We start from the raw sequence: 17054 nt of genomic DNA, 5'->3' as shown, positions 1-17054 counted from the left end.
CCAACAGCAGCCTGGCTCCTTACTTCCTGGGTGCTGTGTGGTGTTTTTGAAATAAAGTCTGAGGCAGCTTCGGCTGAATCTGTGGCCAATGCTGTCTTTTTCCATGATGACAACACCAACTTCTAAGATGGTCATCATTGGAAGATGTCATGGAGACACACCAGAATTGAACACTGGTGCCACCTGTATTTAACTGTCACCTGCAGATAACACAGGACGCTCTTCATACTTGCAGTTTTCACAGCGAAGACTGGACTGAGCTGCAAAATAAGGCATTTGATGCAGAAAATCCATTGTACCAAACAACACGGCCACTTATGCACTACCAAAAGACCAAGCAAGGTGTCTCCGATTCATAGGTGTACCACAAGACATCATCACACTATTGTACAAAAACCAAAAGAGATCGAAGTGAATGTAACAGCTACAGAGGGATCTGTCTCCACAGATTTGTTGGCAAAACATTTGCATGGGTCATTCTCAAAAGACTGAAAGTTCTTTTGCAGCCATGCCAGAAGATCAATTATCTGTGTATATTCCAAGAGTCAATGTGGCTTCCCATGCTGGTAGATCAATTATCCACCAGCATTGCACTAAGGCAACTGCAAAAAATATTGACATCGCAAGCTCGGAAAATGTAAGTAGTGACAGATTCACAGCGAAGGGCTGTGCCAGGAAATCAAAGAGACTAAAGAGAGATTGTTGAGAGAACAAAGTGCAACAACCCTTCAACACTAGTTGTGTTCCAGCTTCTTTTTCTGGCTGTGCATCATATAGCTGCATTATCCCTGGTAAGGACTGCTTCTTGAGAATTGGACTTTTTAGTTACCCATGATGCCACAGAAAAACACTCAGGAACTCAACTACTTTGGTATTACAACCACTGTATTTTGCAACAGCCAGTTGCCATTCCATTTCTGTCAAAATAGAAATCAAATCAGTGCCTCCTGATTTTCTTGACTCAGTAAGTAAGACGAAGTATTTAGCAGATAATTTAGTAGTAAAGGTCCTTTCCCCCCAGAAAGCTACAAAGAAATCAACATGTTCTTAAAAACAAAATAGAGAGAAATGTCATTTTTCAATATGATGCAGTCATACTACATTCAACCTCACTGAATCAATCTACTACAAATGATTTGTATTTGCTGTGGAAGCTGGATATTAGAAATAAAAACACCACAATAATATTAAGAACCTGTGACTACAACAAAAAGGTTTTAACACATACATGCAAATAAGTGAAAAATAATTTTGGAACAGTTTTATTCGTTTATGACATTTTGCCATATCAAACAGTTTAAAATGCAATATAACAAATATTACATTGTAATTACATTTTGTTTTACCATAGGATTTTATATTTTATTCTATGAAATTTCATTTTTGTAAATAGCATCCTCCAAATATGAAGTCAATTAAGGTTTTTTTTTTTTTAACTACATAATATTCCTTTGTTCTGTTGCTCTGCTAATTGTAGTCTGATTTCCGCAGAATTATTATTTTCCTCAAAGGGCAAAAGCCATGTTGCTTCAAAAACCAAATGTTATTAAGTTAATAAAATCCATCTTTGGTTTCCTAATCTATGCAACTGTCAATTGTTTTGGAGGATGTTGTTAAAACATTTATGCAACAGAAGGATAGAAATGCCATCACGGGTCCAATAGTTTCATCATGTCACCCCAGGAGGCATGTGTCTGAAGTGAAAAGTGATTTTCAACCTAACTTCAAAAATATTTTTAAACAAAGGCACAGTAAGACACTTACACTTTTCTTCCCTTAAAAAAGTCCATTCCTTTCAACTCTTCAGGAAGATATTCTTGCTCTACAGGTTCCTCAGACATGGGGTTATATTTATAACCTTTGCCATAGCCCAAGTCCTTCATGAGCCTGGTTGGGGCATTTCTCAAGTGCAGCGGAACAGGCGGAAGTGGCCCCTGATGGTTTCTCAAACAAGCTTTGACATTGCTGTATGCACTGTACACCTCGATAGACTTGGGTGCTCTAGCAAAGTACACTACACATTGGGCTAGTATGACCTGAAAAACAGAGAGAACAATTTTATGGGACTATCACTTCATTTGTTTTTTGTACAGCATGTAGCACAAGGGGCTATGTCCTTGCCTGATCTGTAGAAGCTACCGTACTATGAATCCTTCCTAACAAATAAACAAATTTCCTTTTGCTTTTGGCTGATTAAAAATCAAATGAATAGTTAACTTAGAATACAAAACTGCAAATGTTACACAAGGAAACCAAGAGTGACAGGGCAAAATAAATCTTGTTAAAAATATGTGCATGCTCATACAAACAAGCTTGTGACAGCCTTACCTCACATTCCGGCATTCCAATAAAATGACAGCCTTGGTATGCAGCTACTGCTTGCGTTAATGCCAAAGGGTCTGCCAGCCCTACAACAAAAAGGATCATACGTAAATAATTAGAAATACCAAAGAATAGCCAGCACTTTTTTCAGCTACACTACCAAGTCATAGCTCTGCTACTGAATTGAAAGTATGAACGTGTATTTGGGAGTGGCTTTTTCAGTTAAGTTATTTTGGAATAATATATGCAAGACAGTTTCCTCAAGACTACACCATCATGTCCTCACTCAAGTATTATAATAGAAATTTGGTGAATCAACAAGCCGTGAATAAGCCAGCTTGGTGCATATGAATGGCCAACCAGCTAGCAGACTTTAATATTTGAAGTCAGAGTGATTTGTAGAATTATTTTCCTAAATTATTGAAAAACAAGGTGGCCCTAAGAACTCTTGTATAACTGAAATTCAAACGAGAATTTAATAAACTATTTTAACCATCTGCTGAAACCCAAGTTCAGTGATCTGCCATGCAATGTGAAATACTGGATGCAGTCCCCCACTTAATCTGAGATGTTAATGATAACATTTACTGCAAAACTGAACTCACACCATGGCGACTTTTTTTTTTTTTTTTGGTAAATGAGCAAATGTTTCCAAAAGTAATCCATTCAAATTGAAGAAATTATTTTAATTGTTATTATGTACATATTACTTTTTACAATGTCCCTGTAATGTTTGTGTGATGCCCACCTATATCTTCACTTGCAAACCTCACCAGCCTTCTTGCCACGTATAATGGATCCTCACCACCTTCAAGCATTCGGGCAAGCCAGTAAAGAGAAGCATTTTCATCAGAGCCTCGCATAGATTTATGAAGAGCAGAGATGCAGTTGTAATGCTCTTCACCTATTTAGAGAGGGGGAAAAAATAAAAAAAGAACAGTGAAAAATGTTTTGTACAAGAATTTAACTGAACAAACCCATCAAATCTCCACTTATTAATTGTGCTTTCACTGGGAAATACATTTTAATAAAAACTTATTTTTAACTGGGTAATAACTAGAGATGGGCCAAAACTCCAAATCCAGTACTCTTAGTCTGCATGTAAAAAGTGTGTCTGACATGCAGGCTTATTCAATTTTTTTAAAAAAAGCTTTTTCCTGCTCTTTATATTCTGAGCAACAAAATTGTTATAGTAGTTCTCTTTGTAGTCTGTCATCAATAATTAAAATTAATTAAACTTAATTATTAAGTTTTAGGGGAATTATGAAGCAGGAAAGGCACCACAAAAGAGTTATTAATGAAGAATAGGAAGAGAAAACTTATTTCCTCAGTTAGTATTATTGGGTAATGAATTAGTCAACAAGCCTACTTTGCTACCATACTTGAATATTCATGGAAATTTGGCGGAGATAACAGAAAACTGGACAAAAGTCAAACACTGTGCTATTGATCTAATGAAGGGAAAAGGAGCCTAGCAATTATGTTCCCATAAATTGATCAGTATCTCTGATGACCTACACCAAAAATTAAGAGGAAACATTTCACTCCTATATCAATATTTTTTCAATTCATGATGGGGAGCAACCGGGAACGCTGCAATACTGACAGAGACTGAGGGATCATAGAAATCAGTAAATCAGATGTAATTTTGCAGTGTTAGATACTAACAACCACCACCAATGTGATTTTATGATGAATACACACACAGAGGTATCATATCATAAAGTCTAGAGGAAATAGTTTTTCTCTGCAGTCCTAGAGCAATGGCACCCTGAAACAATGGATTCCGTTACACGCACTTTTTTTTTTTTTTTTTTTTTTACCAGAAAGACAGTGACAAATGGAAGGGAGCTCAGTAGGAAAGATGCTAATTAGGTATGGGGCTAGAAGGACTGAACTGCAAAGAAAACAGAACAAAGAGAGACTGCCTGACTCTAGGGATAAAACTGAGGAAAAGGAATTTTGAGACAAAACCAAAGATGAATATAATTAAGAATAAAAGGGGGAAATTAAGAAAGGGAAACAGTTTATATTTACACATTTATGTACACTTGGTTAGCAAGGTTTTTTATTCTTGTTTTAAATGTGCATGTGTTTTAACTTTCCTTGTCATCTGCATTTTTTACTTTTTATTAATTGCCTGGTGTGCTTTGGTTCACAGATACCATAAATATGAAATATGCTATTGAGAAATCTGATTACATATAAAACCAATTGTTCCATTTCTCATCTTCCTCTACACCCCCGCCCCCCTAAATCACAAGCACAGGGCCATATCAGAATATGTCCTGAACATTCACAGGTGTTGCATAATAAAAGCTTTGATCATCAGTTATTTATATGGAGGCTCCAAACCTTCTGCCACTGAACTGAAAGACAGAACAAATACAGATGTTCATGGGAGAATGACTGTGTCCATGTCCCATATGGTTATTGTAATTATCGTTTTGTCTTTCCATCTGGAATTTAGACTCCCAAGTGTGGTCTTCTGGAACATACGAGCCTGCAGACAGCTATTTTTAATAGTATTCCACACAGAGTCTATTGGTATGCACTCATTATCATGCCAACATACACAGCATATCTGTGCTCCACTATAGCACTCAAGCTTTCAGCTGTGGCCGGCAGCAATAAACCCAAGCAGCTGAACTCACATCAAGCTCTTGGAAGAGGCGTCTTTTGGTCTTTTTAAAAGTAAAGACAACATACTTGCCTTTCTGTTGTTAATGAAAGTGCTTTCGTGTGCTGTTTAGGTTGCTTGGGTGTGCATTTGCTTTGTCGTAGGTCAGAGGGGGAGAACCCAAAATGTATATGTAAGCCTGGGAACACAGTAAGTGTGTATTTCACAACAGATTACTTTAAAAAGATATTAATTTAAAAGTGGTTTTCTTTCTTCCCTCCTGAAGTTATTGTCGTCATTGACTATCCTACAATTTTTCCATCCCCAACTACAGCAGGCTTCAGAACAAGTTACAGAACCATATTGAAACCCACAGTTCAATCTACAGCCAATCCTAACAATGTATGCCTGAAAGACATAGCAATTAAGGATTTTGAGCCAATCAAAATCCTGTTGGTAGCAGGCATGGAAAAGGCCACATTACTGTTCCACATTTACAATAACAGTCACAGCTAAAGACTTCTACCAGGTCGGCACCTGGCCTACAGCCTGCATCACTCGTCTCCTGTCCTTTTCAGCCAGAAAAGAATGTAGCCAGCCTGTGGATAAGGCATAACAAAGTACATGGAACAAGGGGGACCAAAGTGAAAGAACAGATGAGAAGAATTCTTCTGCCTGGGACTTGAAAGAAAGCACAAAAAGCCAATGCATAACCTATGGCCTACAAATATCTGATGGGTGGACTCTTTGCAACTTCATGAAGAAGGAAGAGTTTTAAAAAAAAATAATTTGGAGGGGTTTCCAGATAATAAAATATTCCCAGTACTGGGGCTAAATAAATGCAGAGGTCAAAGGCTGTATTAATCCAAGCAATGAATGCGCCATAAATAACCACAATGTGACAGAGATTATCTTTGTACTGATGTTGATTTAACTGAAAACAACAATTAGAAATAAGAAAATAAAATATAAAACGGGATGAGAGAACATACAAATTAATAGTTGAAAGGCACTGTTGTACCAATTCACCCATTAAGACCAATAATGCGTCACTGTTTTCTGGTTTGCCCCAATCTGTCTCTCTCATAGCATACTTAGGCTAGGTCTACATTAGACACCACACTTGACTGCAGATATGAAATTCTAGCTCCAGCAATTGCGTAGGTAGAATTGACGTATCGGCAGTCAAGTGTAGGGTCTGTCCTCAATGAGTGAGTTTGAAGGGAGTTTTTCTCCTGCTGACCACCCTTACTCCTCACGATATGAAGGGGTTAGAGGGACGGCTGACAAACCCAGAGAGATCAATTTCATGCATCTTTACCAGACACGCAAAATTGAACTCCAGAAGATCAGTCGATCTCCCAGTAAGTACAGACAAGCCCTGAGACTGTAAGCTCTTAGAGGCAGATATCTCCGTTTTGACCTGGATTTGTACGGTGCCATGCTTAAGAGAGTCCTGCTACCTGACTCGGACTCCTGGACAGTCATTGGTAATACAAATAATCAATAACACAGGATGGACACTGTACAAAAGTGAGTACTTTATCAGATATTATATCCCCTTTAAACATACTGGAAAAGAAATCAAGATTAAAAACTACAAGATGACCAGAATCACTTGCTCCCCTCAAATCTACCTTGACTTTAGCAAAGCTTTTGATAGTCTCCCACAATATTCTTGCCCATAAGTAAAGGAAGTATGGATTGGATACATGGACTGCAAGATGGACAGAAAGCTGGCTTGATGGACAGGCACAAAGGGTAGCGATCAATGGCTCAATGTGTGTTTGGTGGTCATTTCCAATGATTAAGGGGCTGGAGCACATAACGTACGAGGTGAAGCTGAGAGATTTGGACTTATTTAGTTTGCAGAAGAGAAGAGTGAGGGATGATTTGATAGCAGGCTTCAACTTCCTGAAAGGTTCTCTAAAGAGGATGGAGAGAGGCTGTTCTCAATGATGACAGACGGCAGAACAAGCAACTGTCTGAAGTTCAGAGGGAGAGGTATAGGTTGGATATTAGAAAGAACTATTTCACCAGGAGGGAGGCGAAGGACTGGAATGTGTTACCGAGACATGCGACGGAACCTCTGTCTCTAGAGGTTGTTAAATCCTGGCTTGACATAGTCATGGCTGGGATGATTTATTTGGGATTGATCCTGTTTAGACAGAGGGCAGGACTAAATGACCTCCTGAGGTCCCTTCCATCGCTAGAATTCTATGATTCTATGATATATTGGTATATTCCAAAGGCTGTAGCATTCCACCGGTGACTGAGTCTGGCAACAGCCATTTCTTTATGTGGATGCTGCACTGTGAAACTGTATCTTTGCTGGTTTGTGCACACAGACAGAGCAGCATCCCCACAAAGGGAAGGGTTTATACAGTTTGGGTTAAGAGTGGCTTGCTTTCTAGGTTTCTGGGTAGTGCTTGGTGGAAGTAAAATATGCAGGAAAATACTACTTGGTATTTATTTGGCCACGCTTGCATAAGATGACAATAGAGCTCAATTTCCTACTTACTTACCATTAGCTAAATGCAGAACTATTACTCAGAGTTTATGCTACTGCTATCATGATTAAACAACAATAGTTACCTTTCATTGTTGTTAGGCTAAATAAATTTCTTGGAACATAATCTACTGGAAGGACAATCTTGATTTAGCATGTCCCAGTTTGAAGCATATTGTAAGAAATTTTATATCACTTTACACAGTACCTACCTAAAGCATCACTATGCTGCAGTGACTCTAGAATTGAGAACAATGGGCAAGCAGTATACATGACATTTCACAGAGAAGTGAGAGGGAAAACATTGATGAGGATGTAATAAGGCAAACCCTGACTCTTACAAAATACAGCATGGGCTCTTCAGCATATGGAGCACACAATTTGTACCTTTAAAAATCAATATCTGATCAACTTAAACAGGTAAACTGCATGGAACCAAGTGTATTTACCACGTGGATAAGCAGCTGACCTAACATATTTGAATTAGTAGCTTTGGGGAGACTCATACTATGGCATTTGGATACATTCAAAATAGAGAAAGGAAGGTGAGGACTCAACACCTCATAAGATGTGCTGAGCATTTCAAAGGATCAAGGCATAAAGAAGAGAGCAAATTGACTCAGGGTGGGAAAGGTTTATAATATACTAGTGTACACAGGCATGTGAAATTTGGCATTCGTCTCCTTACTGTCACAATTTCCTCTCCTTTTTACCTCTAGCCACTGCTGTTTTTGCTATTTACCACTGTCTTTTGTCTTCCACTTCACACATACCCTGACCGCCCAGCAGATCAAGTGGTGGCTCTGTGTACTTTACATAAAGGTTGTTTTCTTAGACAAGTTTCTCTTTGTAACAGAAACCTTAAAAACCATATAAGGTTTGTTTTGTTTTTTTAAACTACAAACCCAACCACATATCTATAGCCAAAAATCTGGTACGGGTTCTAATTAGAGATAACCATCATATTCGATCTATTGCAAAATTAAGTCATTTTTCAAGGTTTTCTTGACATAATTATTAGAAGCTAAGTTGCAGCGTCATTCACATATTTTCAACATGGTATCATATAAATTGTTAAGTATAAGGAAACATTTAATCCTCAAAACTCTAATTCCCACATGTACAACATAAAAAGGTACAAATAGCCAGCATTTGAGACACATAATGTTGCCAAGTCACGAATTTAGTAAGAGCTGGTATCAAATTAGGAATCCATATACGCAGTTATACGTACATGGCATGACGTTAGCAAACTACAAAATTCATTACCTTATAAAGCAACTCTAAAAATAAAGTGAACCACTCAGATTTTCAAACTGCATTTTATTGTGAATATGAACACTTGAAGACTTTTCAGATTGAATAAAATGCCACTGAATCCAACTTGCCCACAAAATAAACATGTAATGAAAAAACCCTTTTCTCCAAAACACCTATCACACAAAATACGTAACAGCAACAACATAATTACTGTAGATTTTTTAATGACCATTAGGAATGTCAATGTGTCAACTAATGTCTAAAAAAACCCTGACAATTTGCATCATTACAGTCACTTATCTATTTCTGGATCCTATGTCAAGTAGTAGTTGTGTTTTCCATAGACATTTGATTTTTCATTCTTCAGAATGATATTACTTTTAAAGTGCTTACAATGATAGCAGGTCTTATACTACTCTACTGTCTACTTCTCAACCCAAAGAACACAACCAACCTGCACTTCCAACAATGCTTAAAGGGAGAGGGAGGAACACCATGGGATCCTGATTTAAGAGAAAAGGTAGAGAACCACTGCTCTACAGATTTAGACATGTAGCAATCCTGGTTAAGAAAAGTAATGTGGTTATGTTAAGGGCAATATTTCAACACAGTTACTACTGCATGAAAATGTATATTTAACTGTTATGTTAAAAACAATGCATATAAATTACAAAAAATATCAGGTCTTAAGATTGCAGTGTATTAGACAAAGCAACATATATGGGCAATGTACAATATCAGGAAATATTTATAGCTAACAGCAAAGCAATTTTATTTAACAGTCCCCAGGGACATTTGGAATTTATTTTATTGTCCTCTTAACTTTGTTCCCTGCTGGCACTCGTGTGCAAAAGACTAAATTCTCTGCTCTGCCACCCCCTTTATCTCCCACCCTCCACCCACCTTTCCCTAGAGATCTTTTAGGTAAGAACAGCAGGATCCGAATGCCCCAGACAAGGAGTCCTGGTGACAGGCAGGCCTGGCTTCTTCTTTACTGAAAGGTGTGCAAAAATAGAAGCACTGACAGCCCTGGCATGGTGCTCTGAACAGTGCTACAAGGGCGCTGCTCTGCCATTCTAGCTATTGCATTACAGACCTTATGCACCATCCTGATACAATGTTCTCCAGAGCGCAGATGAGACCTAGAATTAGCTGAAAGTTTCCCTCACTGGAACCTGAAAGATTCCTAACTCTTGCTGGCCTTCAGAAACCAGCACTTGTGAGAGTAGGCTGGGACTTGGAGCACTGGTATTTCACCAACGAAAGCACCCAGATCTGATATGAGCAATGGAGTAGTCCCCTGAAAGCAGGGGCCAATATAGGTGCTGGAATTAAGACTGAAGGCTTGATATAGTTTCCATTATACATAGAGTTTACAGTTTGGTTCAAAGGCTCTCAGTACCTGCACTAGACAAAGTGTTCCAGACATCTGTCTGGTGCCTTCTTCTGGGAGACCCGCATGCTAATTAAGGTCAAGTGGCTGGAGTTCAACTGCCCAAATGACATTTAAAAAAAAATGAAGGTTAATTAACATTAACTCAAAAATATGCTTTAATATGGGACATGCTCTGTGCCAAAGATGTGCAAACTCCTCCCTGAATTTCCCAGCAGCAGTTGAACTACTCAACTGAAACCAGACCGTTTCAGCATAGAACCACAATTCAAGACTAATTATCTTAAATCAGTGACTGCTGAGAAAAGGAAGAAATAATCCATAAAACATAAAATTACATAATCCTTCTCTGCCTCATAGCACTACCATTGGGATAGCAGCTCACCTGCTCGGTCATACAGGATATGGGACCGCTGTAGTCCTTCCTTCACGTGGTCTTCGGTTATAAAAATTCCATCCACGCAGCGACCTTGTGTGCTAGCCTGATGAGAAGTTTTCCCTGCAGTTAATCTGGCCTGGACAGCCAACTGGAGTCCATTCAGTCCCGTTCTTGCGTCACCATCACAAAGGTAAGCTAGCGTGCTTATAGCTTTTTCTTCTATGTACACAGGGGATCTGCAACAGAATTAGCCCACTCTTTTCATATTCTTTTCATTGTAAATTACTCACAATATTACCTTTTTAACAGCATTCCCTTGGCCCTGCCCCTCCTGGGAGTGTGAAGCCAGGCCCCCCTCTCAGCTTGTCCCAGGACCCATGGTGGCTGTAGGCCCTGCTGGTACAAACACACAGCATAAGATATTCCCAGTTCTGAAGAACAAAGAGTATAAACAGTCAGGACCAACAAAGGGCTGGAGGAGGAAGGGAAACAAAGTAAAGTAACTTGACCCAGATCCTACTCCATATCAACGGTAAACTGGAAAGAGAGCTCAGTTCTCCTCCTGACTTTCAATCAAGTGCCATATCCAACACCAAGCAGAAGCTACTGTAGTTGTACGTGCAGCACAAACAACTCTAACTGTGCCATTCCCAATACTCAGCTGAAAAGCAATAGATTCATCAACTGGGGATTAACGCATACAGACAGGAGACAGAGGCGATTCTGCACTTAGGGCACTGACGCTCCAAACAATTCTGGATTCACCCACAGCTCTGCACTTAATTCACTGAAAGATTTATTACTATTATCAGAAATGATGTAAGAAGAGGCCAGTTACCAATGCCAGCATGGCCAGGCACACTGATCTGCTAATCTTTATTATTCGACCTGTGTTTTTATAGGGTTACGATAAATATCTTAGCTGAGTGAAGAACAGCTGCAAGGGGCTCTGAAGTTACAGGTGCAAGGGCAGCAGTAATTAACTCTCATTTTAGCCTTGTCAGAAGCAGCACAGAAGAGCAACACCAGATACATAGATCAAGTTTTTTATTCCTCTCATAGGAAATGCACGGTGCACACTCCCAAGCCAGATGGCTATTTCTGCTAATAAAAAAATATAACAACACGTGTCCTCTGCTGTCGGCCTCCTCTGCACCTTGGTACCTTTATGTGAGGCATGGCAATACAGAATATTAAACAGGTGTTGCTAACGCCTCAGGGGTGTACTCTGTAGCTCTTCTGCCCCATCTTTTTTTAACACATGGTGGATCTGAGGGATTGGGAATGGCTTTCTGATCTGCATATCTTTGTGTCCACATCATGCCCATACTCTCTCATCCAACAGCGCACAAGGAGCCCCACAGAGCAGGGAATGCACATCCGCCACACTGAGATAACTACTTTCTCCAATAACCTGTCAGGGGTGGGGGAAGGGAGGAATGAAGGAAGTACTGTACAGTACATTGCATTGTAATCATACATCATCACAGTCTCTTTAAATATCGGGTATCAGGATTCATCCTTCAGAGCTACACTTGGCCCCTGGGTTTTGTTACATTTTGAAACAATACGGTAGGTGCTAATCAGTCCTATCTAAATAAAGGGTTATTTTTAAAGCACTGCAGGCAGCGAAAGCACTTATACTACAAGCATCTACGTCAATGGACGGCAAGAGCAAAAAGCATGCTGCTTGTTTAAAAAACAAAAACAAAATACTTTGGATTCCGCAGTGGGGAAGATTAGAGAGGAGGATTCACAGAATAGTTCCTAAAAAAAGCAGGGGTTTGCCTGATTTAAAAAAGCGTGCAGCATTTCAGGCTTCTTGCTTTCACATACAGGCTGAAACAGAACTCATATCCAGTGGCTAGGCACATCAGACTGGGAGTCAAGAGAGCTCTTATGAGCAGGGATTATCTTTACTATGTCTGGATAGGCCCCAAGCTTGTTAAGGCTGACCAGCTCTAGTGCAGTTTAATTGTTAAAGAATAGTACATTTGAGTTCTATTCTTGGCCCTACTATTGCCTCATTTTATGACCTCAGCCTCTCAATGCCATGTTTTTACTGACAAGGTGCTTACATAACCCACTCCATTGCAATGGTCAGGACAACAATCCTTATCCTTCCTGGTAAATGGCTCTGAGATCTACAGATGGTGTAGAAGTCTTAATTCCATGGAAGCAACATTGTATCAAATGAAGCCCAATATAGTTACTTTAAATAAACAGGTTCAGTAATGCACTGCAGAAATTTACTCTATTATATAAAAAAAACTTACCAGCTCCATTATTACTTAATAAAAGTAAAAAAACATGCTTAATGCTGTAACATGATTGAGACAACAGGCTCACTGCCCCCTCCTTCCACCCAGCCCCCAAAAAAAGAAAAAGAAAAAGAAAAAGAAAAAGAAAAAGAAAAAGAAAAAGAAAAAGAAAAAGAAAAAGAAAAAGAAAGCTTAATATTGCTTACTTCTTATCATGCCAAAATCCACCATGGGAATAGGAAGAGCACCTTAATGCCATGAGTATCAAAATGACATTGCTCTTCTCATTTCCAGGTGAAGGGATTTTAGTCAGGCAGCAATAGGACTCCACAACAGGGCAACAAGAGTGCAGATGAGGATGTGAAATGTCTGCTTGAAAAGGGAAACGGGGTAAAAGACTGAAGAATACTATATTCACTTAGAACATTTAAAAAAAAAAACCTCTTGCCTATTGAACGTTAAACATTAGAAACGAGTGGGGAACCAGCCATGCATGAGCAGTTGTGTTTACAAGTATTAGAGAGGCAGCCGTGTTCGTAGTTGTGTTTACGGTTCAGTACAGTCAGTGGTTTTACTGGGACTCCTCACCATCTTGTCCCACCCCAATATTTCAGTATAAAGGAGCACCCCCTCTGCAGAGGAAACTGCGACTTACAACAAATACAGACAAATTCTGCATTCTTCCCTGAAGAATTTCTGTTTCAGTACAAAGTGTGGTTGTGACCAGAGCCTCCACCCTTAAGCATTTTACACAGTTTGCTAATTTCGCAAAGATTCTGATTACAAAGCAGTGCTCAATACTGTGGTATCCAAAAGAAATTTAACAATCACCACATCCCCTCCCACCAGTCAAGTGCCACTTCCCAAGCCAGGGACCCTACCCACCGTACCCCCTCCCGCCAAAGCAAACTAAGAGTGACTCGCCAGAGCCACGCTGTGCAAGATGCCATGAGCCGCGCCAAGACCCTCCTCCGCAAGTGAGCCGCAGGAGGAGCCGCCTCTGCCGCCACCACATGTTTGTCCCACCAAGTGGAGGGGCACATGCGTAGAGGGGCAGACGGTGTACCACCTGTGCAGCTCTAATGAGCTGCTTTGCCACTGTGGCAAACGGACAGCGCACTGAATGCCGTGGGTTTAATAAGGTCAACACTTTGGTTCCAAACCCAAACTTTCATCTTTTTTCTTTTTTTTTTTTTTTTTTAAATCTTGGCCTCTCAGAAGTTCAAATCCATTCTGTCTTTATACAGACTCATCCCTCACCCTACATGCCTTTACAATTGCAAGACAGGAATACTACTCTGACCTCTCAACACATTAATGCTCATCTTACAAATGGACTATCTAGTATTTTTGCCAGCCTCCAAAATTAACAGGGAACATACTAGATGCCAAGCCTCAATGTTCGTACCTTGTAGCTAGCAGTACTTAGAGACAAAAATATAAACAAACAAACAGGGACACCCCCCCAGGAACTATCACTTACTGACAACAAGCCGGTATACCAAGTAAGTTGAAAAATCCCACAGCTAGACATTTTTTCCAAGAGTAAATATCTGCTGGCTTGTCTCAATCCTTCAATCCATCTGAATCTTAGTTGAATTACCCTAAAAAATTGTCATCAGGCCAAATTCTGAGGTGCAAAATGCTACAAACAAGCACTAGGGAGTCAAAGTTAGTGTAACCTACTTGTGGAAGGACTGAAAATATAAAAACAAGCAGGGTGCAATATAAAGTCTCTCTCATTTCTTCAATGTATATCCTGAAACCATACACACTAGCACAGAACCCCTTATCAACAGAACCATTTAACATCGATTTTGGAACACCATTTTCAAATAAATAGTTTCTTATAAAAATAATTATAAAAAATAACCGACGTGACCATTTATAGCTTTCTCTCTTGACAAGATCACTTCTGAATTTGGCCCACCAACTTAGCTAAAGTGTCTGCAGAAAGAGTACGAAAGACTATTGTGATAAGAAGGGGACAACTTTCTAAAAGGCCTGAGACCAAAAGAGAGATTTTCATCAAGACGATTAAGATAAAATTAGTATGTACTTCATTGATTACAGTATAGTAATTACAAGAATGAATTGCATGCATCTAGGTTACAAGAAATCAGGACTCTTACATTTTGCTTGACTTGGACTCTACCTTGCTATGTGATCTTTTTATGTTTGTTTATACATGTTTTATCTAAATCAGTGACAGAAGTGTGTCTTTGCCCACGAAAGCTTATGCTCCAAAATATCTGTTAGTCTATAAGGTGCCACAAGATTTCTTGTTGTTCTCTGACTTTGGTTGTTAATGATCCAAATTAGCAATCACCACTATACAAAAGAGCCACAATAGTGTGATTCATTGTTTCATTTATTATACTACTGGATATTCATATTAATGCAGCATGATGGGAAATATGTAGTATTTAGATACATTATTCTAGCAGCAAAATGACTGACCAACTATATTATTTGTGAGCTACAATTGGTTGTAAACATAGTAAAAGCATCCTGATTGATTTATTAAACAACCACACAGTACTCTAATATCATAAGATGCAAAAATTCACAAGAGACATATTAAAGAACCACTTGGAGCTCAAAAGTCACTGTCTGAGTATCACTGATCTGAACAAAATTGAGAAGATTTTAAAAATTAATACTTGTAAAGTGATTTAATTTCCTGACATTAATGTTACATTGTATATGTGAATATATTACTGTATGTAGAACAAAACAGGAATGAACACATTTTATTGTCACATTGGCCGTGTCTACACTTAGGAAAAACTTCAAAATGGCCATACTGACGGCCAAATCAGAGAATACTAATGAGGCACTGACATTAATATTCAGAACCTCATTAGCATGCCACCGGCCACGGCACTTCAAAAGTGCCACGTTTCGCTTGTGCGCTGCTCGTCTACACGGGGATTCTTTTCAAAAGGACCCTGCAAACATCAACATCCCCTTATTCCTATAAGCAGAATAGGAATAAGAGGATTTCAATGTTTGTAGGGTCCTTTTGAAAAGGATCCCCATGTAGATGAGCCGCGTACCAGCGAAACGTGGCACTTTTGAAGTGCTGCGGCCAGCAGCATGCTAATGTGGCACTGAATATTCATTTCAGTGCCTCATTAGTATTCTCCGATTTGGCTGTTTGCATGGCCATTTCAAAGTTTTTTCCTAAGTGTAGACATAGCCATTGTATATTAGTAAGAGTCCAACAACTGACAGTGTTGGTAGCCTCTCATTACATTTCAGCAACATGTCTCATCTTTGGTATGGACTTATTTTCCCCTCTTTACTTTTCTCCCCCAGTTCCCTTCTTCCTCCTGGCTCAGGTTTACAGTTGCTGAGATAATGGTGCAAACTTGCAAGGGAATGCTTTACCTGGAGCAGTTTCTTTAAGCATAGAACCAGGGCTATAAATGCTAAGATGAAAAATGTTGCAGCTTTTATGTTCACAGCTGGCATAAGCAGGGCCACTTGCTATAGTTCTACACAGTAGCTGCTTTGCATATTTGAAAATTAGTTTACATACAGGAGCGTGCACGTGAATTTAATAGTATAACTTCATGCATCCACGTTTGAAAATCTTGACTCCTATGTGTTCACATCACATAAGAGAGTGACTTCATGAGAGAATCATCCTGAACACCAAAATCTTTTGTTTGTGCTTTTTTATGACTAATCTCCACTTGTGTGTTTAGAGTTGTCCCATCAACAGCTTCCTTTGTTGCCAAGTACAATATACTTTATGTGCATACACTCATAATCAAAATGGGGGGCATTAGTATAGGTCAACTAATAGATCTTACCAGTACTGGTCTTACTTCTCCACCAGAAGAACAAGGACTACACTAGGACCCAAGTTCCTACCCAATACTAAATAGTCCATCCAATGCTTGCAGGAGAATGAAGAGCTTGAATTACCACTCTGGTCTATGGTGCAACAATTTCATTTCTCAAGGGTCACTTATGGTCCAAAGTGGGTTTTCAAAGTTGCCCTCAACAGATACAATTTCATGGTGATGAAATTTGGAGGCAACTCTACCAGGACATCCTTCAAGGGGCTACAGGGGCACTTCCATTACTGCAGCCAGAAGCAGCCCATCTCCCAAGAATGGAGGATCTTCAGCTACAGAAATTCCAGCACATACTGTTATGATGACCCAACCAGCAAACCAAATTTGGATGGAAACCTCTTAATTTATGCATCTTTTGTGCCTCCTAGCACACCTCACGCAACAGGGGGCACCTACCACACTCTTGGAAGTTCTGCTTTAATCTAAAAATTCCCTCAGTTT

At 39.3% G+C, this 17054-nt stretch overlaps 1 protein-coding gene across 1 annotated transcript in view; it reads right to left on the bottom strand.

Annotated features, from left to right (window-relative positions):
* Positions 1–959: 959 nt before the first annotated feature.
* Positions 960–17054, bottom strand: part of WRNIP1 (WRN helicase interacting protein 1) — a 31337-nt gene continuing 15242 nt past the window's right edge. The window contains exons 4-7 of the mRNA XM_074987764.1: positions 10490–10719; positions 3071–3226; positions 2329–2408; positions 960–2036 (exon numbers count right to left, since the gene is read on the bottom strand). Coding sequence (XP_074843865.1) covers positions 1761–2036; positions 2329–2408; positions 3071–3226; positions 10490–10719 — 742 coding nt within the window. The 3' untranslated portion in view covers positions 960–1760. The remainder of the gene's footprint in view (positions 2037–2328; positions 2409–3070; positions 3227–10489; positions 10720–17054) is intronic.

This window comes from Carettochelys insculpta, chromosome 2 (genome assembly GCF_033958435.1).
Source record: "Carettochelys insculpta isolate YL-2023 chromosome 2, ASM3395843v1, whole genome shotgun sequence".
Lineage (NCBI taxonomy): Eukaryota > Metazoa > Chordata > Testudines > Carettochelyidae > Carettochelys > Carettochelys insculpta.
Note: the sequence above shows the minus strand (reverse complement) of the source record. Positions and strands in the feature narration are given on the sequence as shown.